The following is a 16262-nucleotide window of genomic DNA, read 5'->3' as shown; positions in this document are numbered from 1 at the left end:
GTCACAATCAGAAAGGGACACAAGGCGGAAGGAGGCAGCAGAGCCTGGGAGGGAGCGAGCCTCTGGCTCAGGTAGCACATCATGGTGTGGACCACTTCCATGTTCTCAGTGACCCTCAGTGGCTCAGCACACCCTCATTGTGATTAGTACACAAACGAGGACACAGATGTGGCAAACTGAAGGGACCTCCCTCCAGCCACAAGCTGGCGCACACGAGGCCCATCCCAGGCACCTGCTTCCCTACCCCCTCCCCCCAGCCGAGCATCTGCTGGCAGTGGCTCCCGATGCCACCACACAGCCGTCCTGAGAGCCTGCAGCTGTGCTCGTTGGCTGGGTGTTTATGGAGCGCCTCTCTGTGCCAGGCACCATCTGGCTGTGGAAATAATACAGCAGGCAGCAAACTGAAGTCCCCATCCTCAGGGCCTGGGGCTCCAAGGAGGAGCAGACAGGGAGAAAGATCCAGGCAGTGGGTCCCTGCTGCAGCATATCGGGGCCTTGGGGCCAGTGCGGGCCTGCACCCACACAGGGCCTGGGGAAGGCCTCTCCCAGGAGAGTGACGGGATGGTTTTTCTCTTATTTCACTGGGGTGAAATATGCACAGTGTAGATGTTACCATTTTAAGTGCACACTGCGATGGCATAAAGTGCATTCACACTGCTGTGCAACCATCGCTCCTTCATCTCCAGAACCTTCAAAATTAACCTGGTAAGTCCTTTTCTGGCTCTAAAATCATACTCTTGGCCCGACATAGTGACTCACACCTATAATTCCAGCACTTTGGGAGGCCGAGGCAGGAGTATCACTTGATTTCAGAAGTTCAAGACCAGCCTAAGCAGCATAGTGAGACCTCATTTCTATTGAAACTTTAAAAACAACTTACCCAGACATGGTAGTGAGCACCTGTGATCCCAGCCACTCAAGAGGCTGAGGCAGGAGGATGGGGTTAGGGTTAGATGCCCAGGATATGCAGCAGCAGGTGGAAATCCATGTGGAGGGAGGGCCCGGCTGAAGGTGGATTTTTTTTTTTTTTTTTTTTTGAGACAGAGTCTCACTCTATCGCCAGTCTGAAGTGCAGTGGCGCGATCTTGGCTCACTGCAACCTCTGCCTCCCAGGTTCAAGCGATTCTCCTGCCTCAGCGTCCTGAGTAGCTGGGACTACAGGCATGGGCCACCACATCCAGCTAATTTTTGTATTTTTGGTAGAGCTGGAGTTTCACCGTGTTGGCCAGGCTGGTCTTGAACTCCTGACCTTGTGATCCACCTGCCTTGGCCTCCCAAAGTGCTGGGATTACAGGCATGAGCCACCACGACTGGCCGGTGGAAATATTTTAGTCACCTTTTGGGCAAGAGGCTGCTAGAGAGAGGCAGCCAGTGCGCATCCGTGGGAGAAGCTAGAGGAAACCAGGCTCGTGGGGTATCCTGTGAGCCTGACTGAGAAGAGTGCCCAAGTGTGTCACGAGCCACTGGGAGGCCACATGGAAGAGATGTGTGGCCACCAAAAAGCCATTTGCACAGAGTGGCAAGGCTGAGGACCCAAGGGGAGGGGCTATCCATGCCTCTTTTGAAGACAGGGAGTATTGATTCCTCTTTCCAAAATTCAGTTATTTTTTGATAGAGATTCCTTCCCCTCCATCCCCCGAGACAGGGCCTTGCTGTGTCACGCAGACTGGAGTGCAGTGGTGTGATCTCAGCTCAGTGCAACCTCCACCTCCCAGGCTCAAGTGATTCTCCCTCCCCAGCTTCCTGAATAGCTGTGACTACAGGGCGTGCCACCACACCTGGCTAAGTTTTGTAATTTTTGTAGAGACAGGGTTTTGTCATGTTGCCCAGACTGGTCTTGAACTCCTGAGCTCAAGCAATCCATTCACTTTGGCCTCCCAAAGTGCTGGGATTACAGGCATGAGCCATCTTGCCCAGCCAATTGACATTCTGAAAACCCAGAAATGTGCTTTCATGATCAAAATGTATCCTGAATGGGCTCTTATTCACACTGCAGCCATTTGTCCCTGACCTTCCTGTTTTTGTATCTTAGGAAAAAGAAAGTGATGCCATGAAACCAAAGAATCAGGGTATGTAAAGAATTGGAGTACACAAAGAATTGGGGTGTGCAAAGAATCAGGGTGTGTAAAGAATGGGGGTACACAAGGAATCGGGGTGTGCAAAGAATTAGGGAATGTAAAGAATCAGGGTATGTAAAGAATCAGGATGTTCAAAGAATCGGGATACGTAAAGAATCAGGGTGTGTAAATGCACGTCACGGAAGCTCCGTGTGGAAACGGCTTCCCCTCATTCAGCAAGTATCGCTGCACACCGGCTGCATTTCCACCATAGCACAGAATGGAAACACTTCTCCCTTTTTCATTGTATCATATTTTTAAAGTATAGTTCACATCAAACTGATTACTAAAATTTTAGAAGTGATTTCTATAAACACTTATTTAAATTATTATATTTTAATCTCTGCAGACACTCAAGGAGGGAAAGCAGCCCATGCCGAAGCTATGGGAATCCCAGATGAGCACTATCTAGATAAGTGAGTCTCTCTGTCTTCCACCCCCTGTGTGACAGTCAGGTGGATGGGCACTATCTAGATAAGTGAGTCTCTCTGTCTTCCACCCCCTGTGTAACGGTCAGGTGGATGGGCACTATCTAGATAAGTGAGTCTCTCTGTCTTCCACCCCCTGTGTGATGGTCAGGTGGATGGGCACTATCTAGATAAGCGAGTCTCTCTGTCTTCCACCCCCTGTGTGATGGTCAGGTGGATGGGCACTATCTAGATAAGCAAGTCTCTCTGTCTTCCACCCCCTGTGTGATGGTCAGGTGGATGGGCACTATCTAGATAAGCGAGTCTCTCTGTCTTCCACCCCCTGTGTGATGGTCAGGTGGATGGGCACTATCTAGATAAGCGAGTCTCTCTGTCTTCCACCCCCTGTGTGATGGTCAGGTGGATGGGCACTATCTAGATAAGCGAGTCTCTCTGTCTTCCACCCACTGTGTGACGGTCATGTGGATGGGCACTATCTAGATAAGTGGGTCTGTCTTCCACCCTCTGTGTGACGGTCAGGGCAAGCAGCCATGCGGAAGCCCTGGAAGGGGAACAGATCCTCTCTAGTTCACTGTGATATGTGTATTTGTTGGCCCTTCATAGTCATTATAAAAGCTTGGAAATGTGCCTTCTGCACTCACTAGCATCCACTCCACGTCAGTCAAGACAGCTTTCCCTCTGTTGCCTCAGTGGAAGTTGCCAGTCTGTTTGTCAAAACTGTTGTTACAGGCACAGAATATCACAGCAGCAAAATCCTTTTTACTTTATAGCAGCCAAGACAGGTCTATAAAAATGTAGGGTCTTGGTCTTATCTTTTTTCTTGTAACTTAAAATATCTTTTCTGCTTGATTATGCTGAGTGAGAGTTTGAAGAATTGTAATTTCAGGCACCTCCTTGCCGAAGGCTTTCCTGTGGCGCTTTTAACACATGGCACACCCGGCCTCTGCAAGGGATACCCAGCCTGGGCCCTGCAGAGTAAGCTGAGGCAGTTTGGGGTGAGAGGGAAAATGCAAACATCACAGGACCAGGGGAAATTAGGAATTTCCTGGTGAAGTGGGAGCAGAAGGGCCATCACTGGAACTAGATCTTTACCTTTATTTCCTGCTTTTCTTTCCTTTTAGTTTGTGTATTTTTTGTGGGGAAAGGAGCGAATCCTTCACAGAGGAAGGCCTGGATCTCCACTATTGGAAGTACTGTCTCATGCTGACGAGATGTGACCACTGCAAACAGGTCAGGCCGGGGGCACAGCAGCCCAGCTGCTCGCTTGAGCGTGAACCTCTGGCTGCTGAAAGGCTGAGTCACAAAGCTGTCCCAAGTCTCAGTGTTTTCAGAGGAAAGGCTGTGAGAAAAGTAACTGAAGCTGAACACACACCTAAAAACGTTTGCAAGTCATTCCATATAACAGCCCAGTGAGCCATGAGCATGCTGTGCCACCAACGCCTCTCAGGGCTCCTTCCACAGTCATCGGGGCCTGGATTCCAACACCACACATGGGTGCTCCTCGCTCTCTGAGCTTTATAAAAACAGAGCCATGTTGCGTCATGTTTGATTTCTTGCTTTCTAGTGTCCCATGCTTGAATAGACCACAGTGCCTTCATCCATCTGCTGCTCTGCGTGTGGGCATGTCCCATTTGGGACCATGATGAACCATGTTGCCGCAGTGTTCCGGTGTCTGCCAGGGCGCACAGGAATGCACTTTCTTGGGTTCACAATGTGTCGCGGATTGCAGGGTGTGCTGATGCTCAGTGGGGCTGCCCAGGAGTGCTCCAAAGGGGCTGTACCTGGCACCGCCACCAGTAGCACTGGCTAGGTCCCCCTTCCCAAGTGCCGCCGCGGCCATGCTTCTTGCTGCCTTGGCGAGCTCCCACTGTGCATGTCCCTGGTGAAGACGAGGTGGAGAGCCTGTCCTTTTGTCTGCAGGCATCGGGCGTCCTCCTGCAAAGCACCTTCTGGTCTCACCCATCGACCTCTGCTTGTCTGTCTGTTTTTACTGATTTGGGCCATTCTTTACATATGTGGATGTGAGTGCTTGGTCCGTTGTGTGGATTGACCACCTCCCACTCCACAGTGTGCACCTTTGCTGTCTTCAGCGTCTTGAGGAAGATTTGTAATTTTATAATTGCCACCTTACCAATCTTTTTCATGATTCATGCTTTTTGTGTCCTGTGTAAGAAGTCTTCTCCTACCCCCTGTATTAGGCCATTCTTGCATTACTATAGAGAAATACCTGGCTGGCTGTGGCCGCTCACTCCTGTAATCCCAACACTTTGGAAAGCTGAGGCAGGCCAATCACCTGAGGTCAGGAGTTCGAGACCAGCCTGACCAACATGGAGAAACCCCGTCTCTACTAAAAATACAAAATTAGCCAGGCATGGTGGCACATGTCTGTGATCCCAGCTACTCAGGAGGCTGAGGCAGGAGAATCACTTGAACCCGGGAGGCGGAGGTTGCAGTGAGCCAACATCACGCCATTGCAGTCCAGCCTGGGCAACAGAGCAGAACTCCGTCTCAAAATACCTAAGACTGGGTAATTTGTGAAGGAAAGAGGTTGAACTGGCTCACAGTCTGTCCAGTCCTGCAGCCCCAAGTTACAGAGCAAATGCAGGTCATTCCTGCCAGAGGCCAACACAGTGAGAGACTCTTAAAACTCTTCTGTCGTCCTGTTTCTGTGCACATTCTTAAAAATACTGGGGAGCCACGATGTGAACCCAGGGCCACACGTGTAACCACTGAGCAACTCAGGTCAACTGTGGCTTCCCCCATCCTTTCCAGTGACCCCTGCCCAATGCTCAGATGGCAGGAAAGGAAGGACGTGGGGTCTTCAGCAAAGTATCACAAGTGATTCCAGACAGTCTGGGGCAGATGCCAAAGATAAAAGACTCTGGCTCACTTCATGTGCAGGTGACACAGAAAAGCCGTGCTGATTTCTCTGGGCAGAGGGAGGTGTTCACAGGCTGTGCAGATGGCCGTGGAGGACGCTTTCGGCTTTCTCAGCAACACACTTTGCTCTGTATTTTGAAATCCAGGTGGTTGAGATATGCAGTCTGACGGAGCACTTGCTGACGGAGTGTGACAAGAAAGACCGGTTTGGAAAGTGTTACCGTTGCAGCGAGGCTGTTTTGAAGGAAGAGCTGCCCAGACACATCAAGAACAAGGGTTGCAACCGTGAGTGCCCTTCCCAGGCTCCCATGCCTGCAGGTCCCAGGCATCCTCTTGGAGGAAACGCTACTGCTCTTGGGCATCTGCAAGGGCTTCGTGAATTGAAGGGCACCTGGCGGGCACTTGTCATTCAGGGAGTGACTGCGTCTTTTTGAAATCATTTCAGCTGCCAAACCAGAGAAGCTGGCAAACCGGTGTCCTCTGTGCCATGAGAACTTCACCCCTGGAGAAGAGGTGAGGGGCCTAGCTGGGGAAGGGACCAATGAAATAGGTAACACCTGTGGGTGATGGTATTGGTGGTGACCGAGGTGGTGATGATCGTGGTAGTAGTGGTGGTGGTGTTAGTGCTGAGCCATGCCAGAGCACAGCACATGAGCATTCAGGTAGACAGCATCTGGTTAGCCCTGTCTGAACAGTCCTCCGTCTACCTGCACATTCACACAATTTCCTTCCCTCCGTTTACAAATGGTTTATGGAGGAGCCTCAGCTTGTGTCACTGGGTACAAGCATGACATGGTTTTCTTTTGTTCTGGCCATTGCCTTTTTCCAGATACTGAGGCCCTCAGTGACATACTGGCCAGATTCTATAACACTGTGGTCTTTTTTGCCTAATAAAACCCAGCCCTATTTGGTTAAACAAATTCTCCTTCCTTCCTGATTCCAAGCTCTCCTCCCTGCCCCAGTGCGAGCTACGCTGTGACTCAGCAGGCTCAGTGGGGAGGGCCAGCTCACACATGTGCACCCTCCCCTTCCCCATATGCTCGGCTCCTCTGACATTGGAGGCAGTGAGGAGGGACATGGGCATGCAAGGCTCTATGTCAGTTATTCTGGCCCTGTCCAACATGATGGGCTGGCAGTGCCCTCTTTATGCCGGGCAGTGAATGCTGAGCCTTGGGACACTGTTCCATGCAGTTACCATGCTTAGTGATAGCGTGAATTGTCCCAGCTCTGGCCAATGGCAGACTCTTCAGCTGGGCTCCTGAGGCTTTGATGAGACCCACACAGCTGTAGAGAGCTCCCTCCTTTTCAGTCCATTCCTGCCCCAGACCTGGAATCGGCCAGCTGCTCACAGAGGCCTGGTTCCCATTAGTGGGAATGGGCCTCAGGACGGCACTGGAGGCCTCATGCCCACTGTTGCCGGATGGGTTGCTGTGGCCGGGCTCTCAGTGGACACAGCCAGGAGAGATAGAGGGAAGCAGGCTCCGTCGCTCATGCACACGCTTCCCCTCCTGTCCTGAGCTGCAGGCCTTATTTAACCTTGTCTCTCCCACCATCTGTGTCTCCTTACTTCCATCCACAGGCCCCAGTTCCCATGGGCTCTGGAGACGGAATTCAGGGATCGCAGGTGACCCATTCACCTTGTCCCCCACTGTACATGGGCAGCGCAGCACAGTGGCACCCGCACCACCAGCAGCAGATTCTGCTAGAAATCAGACTTCCCAGTTCCTGTCCTCACAACATTTTCTACTGGCGACATGGCCCAGTGGCCCTGTGTTGGAGGGACTTGAGTGAGCCCTGGCTGGCAATGCCACCAACTGTAAAGACATTCATTTTATATTCCATTTCTAGGGGACTTTAAAGAATTAGGTTCTGTAATTACAGAAGACATGTTTCCGGGTCTGTAGAATCAGGCATCTTTGAAGAACCCCGGGACAGAGGCTGCCGCCCAGCCCTGCTTCCACCCACCTCCCTCTAGGGGCTGCTTTTCCCACGGGCCTCCTTCCCCTTTCTTACCCCGGTTACTTCCAGAATGCGGAGCCTTTGTGTTTACATTCCGTTGTTACCTTTGCTCATGCTTCCACACAGTGCCCGTCATCCGTTTCTGTTCTTGTCATCGGTTTCCCACTAGAACAGTGTTCAGATTCTCCAGTGGCTGCCCTTTCTTTCTTCCCTTCTTGTTCCCAACATCTGACTTGAGTTGACATCCTCTCACAGGTAGTACCTGTAGTGCCATCAGCAGGCATATGTCTCATGTGTCGTCTGCCTTCCCTGTATCTAATTATCTACACTGCCTGACACGTCACCACACACCTTGCAGTGTAAGCAGATAACGGACACGCGCCTACTACCTCATGGGTTCCCTGGGTCCGGAGCCCGGTGTGTTCTCATCTGTGGACCCTATGAGGGAAGGGCTCACTTCCAGGCTCATCCTGGCAGCTGGCAGGAGTACTTCCTTGTGGTTATGGGACTGAGGTCCCATCTTCTTGGGGACTGTCAACCCAGAGCCACTCAGCTCCTAGAGTCCCCCACCGTCCTCAATGCTGGGGGCCTCTCTGCAGGACAGCTCACTCCTCAAGGCCACTCCAGCCTGCTGAGACACGTCTTTCTAATTTTGTGTGAATTTTGCCAGCGTTCCCTCCCTTCTCTCCTGCCTACAGGCTTGTGAGTGTGAAGAGTATTGGGTCTGCCCTGTGGCTCACTGGGCTATGTCCGGGGTCTCCTTTCTGTTCTAGTTGAAGGGGCCCACGCCCCTTCTCCTTCCCTCTCTCTCCAGTCCTCTGTTAAGTGAATTTTTCATTTCCAGTCTTGTACTTTCTAGTTCTAGTGTTTGTATTTGGCTGGGATTTTTTTACATGTTTCACTTCTCTGCCCAGATTCACAGCTGTTCACTTATTAAGATCACTTGTTTTTAACGGCTTTATGGAGATCTAGGCTGCACAGCATCTCCCCGTGTACAGAGCAGTGGGTTCTCATGTATTCAGAGTTGTGCAACCATCAGCACACACTGGGAGCTTTTCCATCACCCACAATATAGCACTGCCTGAGTGTGGCCCCATTTGTCCCCAGCCCCCTCTCCAGCCCCTGCCAACCATCTGTCTAGTTTTCGTCTCCAGGGATTTGCCTACTCTGGACAGTTCCTGTAAATGGAATTGTACACTCTGCAGCCTTTGTGTCTTTGACTGAAATGCTTTCAGGGTTGGCCCAGGTTCTGATGGCTATCAGGGGCACTTCATTCCATATTTAAGTCCTCGAACAGACATTAAGAATCTACTTTAAAGTCCTTGTGTGCCAATTCTAACATCTGGAATTTTTGTGAATGATGTGAAGAGGGGTAAACAGTGAAGTTCGACACCCTCCACTCTGCTTAGAAGAAAGCTCCAAGTGGGCCGTGTGTGGGGGCTCCGCCTGTGATCCCAGCACTGTGGGTCCGAGGCAGGCGGACCACCAGGTCAGGAGATCAAGACCAGCCTGGCCAACATGGTAAAACCCCATCTCTACTAAAAATACAAAAATTAGCTGGGCGTAGTGGCTCCACCTGTGATCCCAGCACTGTGGGGGTCTGGAGATCAAGATCAGCCTGGCTGACATGGTAAAACCCCGTCTCTACTAAAAATACAAAAATTAGCTGTGCGTGGTGGCACGCCTGTAATCCCAGCCACTCGGGAGATTGAGACAGGAGAATTGCTTGAACCTGGGAGGCGGAGGTTGCAGTGAGCCAAGATCACACCACTACACTCCAGCCTGGCGACAGAGCAAGACTCCATCTCACAAAAAAAAAAAAGAAAGAAAGCTCAGTGGATCTGAGAATCTGAGACTGCAATGTGAAAGGCCCAACTGTGAATCTCTCAGGAGATGCTGTGGATCGGAGCATGTCCTTGTGACTTCAGACCAGGAAGGGATTTCTCAAACAGACACAGCAGAAGCCTTGATGGAAGAGGCTGATACATTCAGTTCCATTAAAATGAAGAAGGTCAGGGCAGAGTTTGGGTTTTGTAAAATGAAAAGAGTTCTGGAGATTGGGTGCAGGGCATCGTGAATGCTTAATTGGACACTTTATCGTAAAACTATTCAGTTGTAAAAGGTGAGAACCTCTTCATCAAAGGACATAGAAAGACGGAAAGGCAATATTGGGGATGAAAATCATTCACCATTACTCTTCAAAGTGAGTGGAAGGCAATGTCCCTGCAGGGTTTGAGTGGAAGAGTGGGCATGACTTGGCAGACCCCATGCCAGCCACTTTTGCTGCTCTGTTAAGAGACTGTGGGACAGAGAGGTCGGTGGTAGCAGAGAGCTAAGTGACAAGAAGCGGTCAGATTCTGGATGCACACTGCAGGCAGACGCAGGACTTGCCAGTGGAGTCCTCACTATGTGGTGAGGTAGTGACTGCCGTCAGGAACCCAGGGTGCTCAGGAGCTCAGCCTGGAGCTATGGAGTTAAAATGCCTGTCAGGTGTGCAGACGGCTGCAGGTGGAAACGGGTTGTCAGCGTGTATGGGAAGTGGGTGTAAGGTCATGTTACTGGAATCACTCTCCTGAAGAGCAAGTGCAGACAGAAGAGGACCACGGGCCAAGCCTGGGCGGAGTGGAAGGGAGGAGGCGAACCAGGTGCTGGGGATGACGCCCTGGGGAGGAGCGCAGCCCATCAGAGAGGACGCCTGCTGGCCTGGCTGGGCTAACACACACACCTGGCGTCCGCAGCTGAAGACCGATCTAGGACAGTCTGGAGGCAGCCACGGCGCCTCAGCCTTGCTTCCTGTGTCTGACCCCAGCACACGAGCCTGGGCATGGCATTCCCGCAGCAATGGCAGAGGACAAGAGTGAGACAAGCCCAGGCGCAGGCGTTCATTTCAGCCTCCCTTCTGCATGCCTGCCACTGTCCCATTGGCCAAAGCAAACCACAGTCACCTAGATTCAAGGGATGGAGGGGGACCTGCCGCCTCTCTGCTAGGGAGGGAGGAAGTAGAGCCCTTAGGGCAGACCATGTCCCTCCACCAGGGAGGGAGTGAACAGTTGCACTCCACATGCCGATGGGTCATGTCCTGATTAGAAGGCACCCCAGCTTTAGTGCTGGTGGAATGGAGAGACCTGAACCCAGGCCTGCCTGGAGCAGCTAGAGCAGGACAAGAGGGGGTTGGGCTGGGGCTGCCACAGGCGGGCAGACACTGGCAGCCACTGGTGAGAGAGAGAGAGGGACCAGGTAGAGGCAGGACTGTGTCTGGTGGAGTTACTGGTGCACCAGAGAAGGGGAACGGCTGGAGCAGTGTCCCTGGTGAGCATTGTTTTTGGTTTTGAGACGGAATTTCGTTCTGTCGCCCAGGCTGGAGTGCAGTGGTGTGATCTCGGCTCACTGCAACCCCTGCCGTCTGAGTTCAAGCAATTCTCCTGCCTCAGTCTCCTGAGTAGCTGGGATTACAGGTGTGCACCACCACACCTGGCTAATTTTGTATTTTTAGTAGAGACGGGGTTTCACTATGTTGACCAGACTGGTCTCGAACTCCTGAACTCAGGTGATCCGCCCATCTCGGCCTCTCAAAGTGCTGGGATTACAGGCGTAAGCCACCGTGTCCAGCCTCAGGAGCATTGTTTAAACAGAAGGGAAAAAGCCAGGAACAACCCGAATGTCCAGAAGACTGGGAACCGGCAGTGCCGCATTTATATCCAGTAGTGGGAAGGGATGAGCTCCCTGTCTCCACGCAGATGGTCTCATAACTGGTCCTGAAGGAAAGAAGCTGGCTGCCCAGGCAGTCAGGGCCACATGAGCCCCACATTCTGCAGGGCGAGTGCATGTGGCACGGCTCAGGAGGATCAGGGATGAAAAGAGTAGGAACCCCACAAGGAACTGTGGGCAGCAGGCTGGTGGGGAGCCCATGGAACCTGGCACATTCTGTCTTCTGGCCTGGGGCATAGTCACATGGGCACCCTGCTTCTCACCCTTGCATTTGCACACACACTGCTGCACTCGGAGACGCTGATGCCAAGGGCCCTGTGTGGCTGGGTGGGGACCAGATGCAGGCTTGCCTGGCAACAGGACTTGGTGCGTCCTGAGTTGTACTGTGCACAGACCGCAGAGGCCATCAGAACACACCCGAAGGGAGGGGTCCTGGTGACGGAACTGTTCTGCGGCTCCTGCCCGTGTGGCCACCCCTTGTTTTCAGCTTGCACAGAGAGTCCCTTTGGGTCTGAGGTAGTGCGCCAGGTTGGTCCTGCCTGATTAACTCTGTGCCTTCTCCGCCACAGGCATGGAAAGCTCACCTGATGGGCCCAGCCGGCTGCACCATGAACCTGCGCAAGACACACATTCTGCAGAAGGCCCCAGCACTGCAGCCAGGTGAGGCCGGGGCGCTGAGCGGGTGCGGTCCATCCCTCATTTCCACTTACTCAAAAGAGCATCCATGGCAGGGCAACATGGCAAGACCTCATCCCTTTAAAAAAAAAAAGTATCCCAGCCTCTCCCTCGTGTTCTGGTTTCTTAGTAAGCAGACTAATCATAATCGTGTGACCAAAATCCTTCTCCAGACCAAAATCTGACATGCAAAGGCTCCCACTCCAGTCCTCTTCTCTTTCTACATCACTCACACAAGTGTTTAGAATCAGGAAGCTGGCCGGGCACAATGGCTCACGCCTGTAATCCCAGAACTTTGGGGGCCAAGGCGGTCAGCTCACTTGAGGTCAGGAGTTCAAGACCAGCCTGGCCAACATGATGAAACCCTGTAAAAAAAATTAGCTGCACACAGTGGCGGGGGCCTGTAATCCCAGCTACTTGGGAGGCCGTAGCAGGAGAATCTCTTGAACTCAGGAGGTAGAGGTTGTGGTAAGCTAAGATCATGCTATTGCTCTCCAGCCTGGGCAACAGAGTGAGACTCTGTCTCAAAAAAAAAAAAAAAAGAATTAGGAAGCTAAAGAGTAGACCCATAGCTAATGCCACTGCCTGATCTAGAAATCACATTAGCCATTTCATGTCAGATTTGGGATGCCTTGCAAGAAGATAGGATTTCCTTTATTAGAAAACTATTCCTGGTGGCAAAGCCTTTAATACACAACTGTATTTGAGGAATGACAATGTTTGTGGGTGTTGGGTATGTGCCAGGCCCTGGCTGAGGCCTGCACCTGGTTACAGGGTATCCACATCCCAACCTCTGCCACACATGGGGAAAGAGAGGCTCCTGGGCCGCCTGCTGACCACCAGCCAGCCGGGAAGCCCCTCTCCTGTCTCTGTGGCTGCCCTTCCTCCCCACTGCTGGAGCTGAGTTCCAGGCTAATGCCAGGGCGGCTCTGTGTCCTCTGCCCCATGTCACATGTTTCCTCTGCATTCTCTTCCTCTCCTGGTGCCACCACGTGTGCATGTGCAGCCAGCCAGCACAGCCACTTCCCACATCTGCTGTCAACCTGGCTCCTGGGGACCACGTGACCGCTACCCACTGTGCAGACCCCACCAGGCCCAGCCCTAAGTCCTGCAGTCGGGTGCTGGCTATCACCATGGGCCCTCAGACACTGTTGCTCGGTGTCTGGCCACTCACACTGTGGCCACAGGTTCCACATCTGATTTGTGGGTAGGAGCGCCCTCCTAATGTGGGTCCTGTGCTTGCTCTGCAGGGAGAAGGTCAGCTGTGGCCGCATCAGGCCCCTCAGGGTCAAAGGCCGGAAGCAAGATCCCCACCCCAAAGGGCGGGCTGAGCAAGAGCTCCAGCAGGACGCTTGCCAAGCGCTGACACGGCACTCTGGCTCATTTGTCTCTGTAAGGGATGGAGCATGTCTCCTGATTCCACACTATTTCTCCTGAACTCTCTGGCCTTGGCGACCCCATGCTCTGGCTGCTGTCCCTGGCTCCCAGCTGTGCACGCCTCTTACATGTCCGCACCGTCAGCTCATGCACACGATATGTATGGGAGTAACCAAAGACCCTGTGTGCAGTGCCCGGACCCGGGCTCTGTGCGCTGAGCCTTCAGGACTGTCTCAGGCTTTCCTTAGAATCAGAAGAGGACGCTGCCTGGGAGGTGCTAGCGCAAGGCTTCAGGCAGCACAGGTGAGGCCCCACTTTCCTTAGTACTGGGAGAGATTTCCATAAAATATGACCAGAACCTGCAGGCAGCACAGGCGAGGCCCCACTTTCCTTAGTACTAGAGAGATTTCCATAAAACATTACCAGAACCTTTTGCACATTGCTCCCTGTCACATGCAGTAGAATATCCACAGGGCTGAGGCTCGGCCCGCGGTGGTTCCGGGAGAATGGGCATGCGCACTGGCCTCCAGCCGTGCCTTCTCCTCCCTGCAGGCCCCATCTGCTGGCCATGCCCAGTGCTCTCAGCCCCGGGTAGCAGAACTCACGTTCCCACTAGAGCAAGAAATAAAGGCAAAAGAGAACATCTTTTAAAATTAGTAGTGTTTCTGAGAATTGTTCCCACCTTGGCAAGCACCTTGCTGGATGCTTCTCCAGTAGCGCTGTCTCTGTGACAGATGTCAGCCCCCGCCTGGAACTGAGGTGGACACGTGTGGCCCGTGCCGTGCCTTTGCCTGGAGGCGCTTCGCATTCTCCACACTTTGGAATTCCTAAAGAAATGTGGAGAAAGTCACTGTGAAATGAATTTCCACCTGGTCACTCTGCTCACAGCACACAGAAGCCCACTGGTGCGGCCCGGCCCGGCCCTTCAGCTCCATGTTGTGACTGGGCCCATGTTTACTTTCTTCAGATAGTTCATAGGATGTTTAAAACACCAATACGTTGCTTCAATGATGTAACCAAACCTCAGAAACCGTCTCCAATCAGCCATCCCGTCCTGGGGGAGTGAGCCGTGGGTTTCAGCTGTAGCTTTGGGCCTATGGCACGTCCAGGCCACTGTATAGAGGGAGTCAGGGCCTGTCTGGAAGTGCCTATGCTCTTCCTGCCCCAGCCTGTGCTCCCAGGGGTCGAGGCTACCACGGACTGAGGGCAGTTCCCTCCCACCCGGTGCCCGGGGCTTCTGCTTGCCTCATGGGTGTTGCATGCGCAGACTTTGAAAATGTTAGTTAGAAAGGTTTGGGATTGATGGAGTTTGTGTTAAGCAATTAGTATATAAATATTTCTTAATTCCCCACTGTGCGAAACAACAAAATATCTAAGAACTAATCGCTATTTGAACAATGTACTCCCTGGTTTGGATACGTTAATAACCATGAACTTTCGTGAATTAATCTCCATGTTTGGTAAATATACCTCCGGTTGACTCAGAATACTAAGTAAGAGTAAGACCTACCAAGAATCTTTAAGAATATGCTCTGCTAAATGTTTTTAAAGTATAAGGAGAGAGGGGGCCAGGTGCAGTGCTGAAGCCTGTAATCCCAGCACTTTGGGAGGCTAAGGAGGATGGATCTTGAGGTCAGGAGTTGGAGACCAGCCTGGCCAATATGGAGAAGCCCTGTCTACTAAAAATACAAAAATTAGCCAGGTGTGGTGGCGCATGCCTGTAGTCCCAGCTACTCTGGAGGCTGAGGCAGGAGAATCGCTTGAATCCAGGAGGCGGAGGTTGCAGTGAGTCAGATTGTGCCACTGCACTCCAGCCTGGGTGACAGAGACTCCATCTCAAAAAAAAAAATAGTATAAGGAGAGAAATAACTTTAATCTTTATGAGACAAAACAGAGTACAGATCCCAAGATGTCTGTAAAATGATCCTTTCTGGTCTCAAAGAGATGTTGGCCGTTATTTTCTAATCCATGTTTAAAATACAGACAAAATAGAATTTGTTCCTTAAATAGAACACGAACGAGAAAAGTTAACCAAAGAATTATTCTTCTCTCACCAATGAAAACTTTTAAGAAATATATGTGTTTTCTATATATTGGAACTTAAAGAAAACATTTATAAAAATACGTCATTTTTAGTGATTGACAAACTTGGGTTCATTTAAAACAGATTCCTCTTTTGTTAGTTACAGAAGAATCGTGTGTTTTTGTTGAAATGATCCTACCAGTGATTAGTGGCTGTTGAGAGCTTTACAGGGCTATTGTTAAGGGACCGAGAATCTGGTATAAAAAACTTCAAAGGAACTGTAAGATCCCTTGGCCATAAATAAATGACTAAATTTGGAATACTAACTAATAATTGAGTTTTTACTCATGTTCTGAATATTTAATATTTATTTCTATTATTTTCATGTCAAGATATTCTATTAAATCTAATTTAAAAGGATTGTATGTATAAATTGGCATTAGAATACAAATGTAAATACTTGTAATGAAATTTTGCAAGTTTTTAATATTTTAACATAGTTTTCTATTTGTCTTTATTTCAAGTACCAGAGTTATAAAATATCTAAGTAATTTATTTTTATTGTTTTAGGGCTTAAGGGTTAATTCGCCCTGAGTATATTAATAAAAAGATCACTAAATGTTTTGTCACTTTATTTCAACATTACAATTAAGAAGCAATTTACCAATTACATTTACTTTAATAAACAAGTGTAGCCCAGCCCTGAAACCTTAGAAAGTAGATCGAAAGTCTGGGCAAGGTGGCTCACACCTGTAATCCCAGCACTTTGGGAGGCCAAGGTGGGCAGATCATGAGGTCAGGAGTTCGAGACCAACCTGACTAACATGGTGACACCCTGTCTCTACTAAAAATACAAAAATTAGCCAGGTGTGGTAGTGCACACCTGTAATCCCAGCTACTCGGGAGGCTGAGGCAGGAGAATCACTTGAACCCGGGGGCAGAAATTGCACTGAGCTGAGATCGCACCATTGCGCTCCAGCCTGGGCGACAGAGCGAGACTCCATCTCAAGAAAATAAAAAAAATAGATTAACAATTCGTGAAAAAAGAGACAACAGGTATGAAGTTGCCCTGAGAGAGTTTGTTCCTAGAATAAG

At 50.9% G+C, this 16262-nt stretch overlaps 1 protein-coding gene across 4 annotated transcripts in view; it reads left to right on the top strand.

The window, feature by feature from the left end:
- Positions 1-15786, top strand: part of CEP104 (centrosomal protein 104) — a 45207-nt gene extending 29421 nt beyond the window's left edge. For 2 of the 4 annotated variants that reach the window (XM_078330172.1, XM_078330171.1), the window contains 8 exons: positions 2033-2069; positions 2467-2533; positions 3667-3775; positions 5572-5710; positions 5871-5938; positions 7005-7241; positions 11662-11752; positions 13018-15786. In XM_078330172.1, coding sequence (XP_078186298.1) covers positions 2033-2069; positions 2467-2533; positions 3667-3775; positions 5572-5710; positions 5871-5938; positions 7005-7241; positions 11662-11752; positions 13018-13133 — 864 coding nt within the window. In that variant the 3' untranslated portion in view covers positions 13134-15786. The remainder of the gene's footprint in view (positions 1-2032; positions 2070-2466; positions 2534-3666; positions 3776-5571; positions 5711-5870; positions 5939-7004; positions 7242-11661; positions 11753-13017) is intronic. The other 2 variants (XM_054258733.2, XM_009000304.5) reach the window with 1 other exon arrangement.
- The last annotated feature ends 476 nt before the right edge of the window (positions 15787-16262 follow it).

This window comes from Callithrix jacchus, chromosome 7 (assembly GCF_049354715.1).
Source record: "Callithrix jacchus isolate 240 chromosome 7, calJac240_pri, whole genome shotgun sequence".
In the NCBI taxonomy this organism is placed as follows: domain Eukaryota; kingdom Metazoa; phylum Chordata; class Mammalia; order Primates; family Cebidae; genus Callithrix; species Callithrix jacchus.
This window is presented reverse-complemented; position numbering and strand designations above follow the sequence as displayed.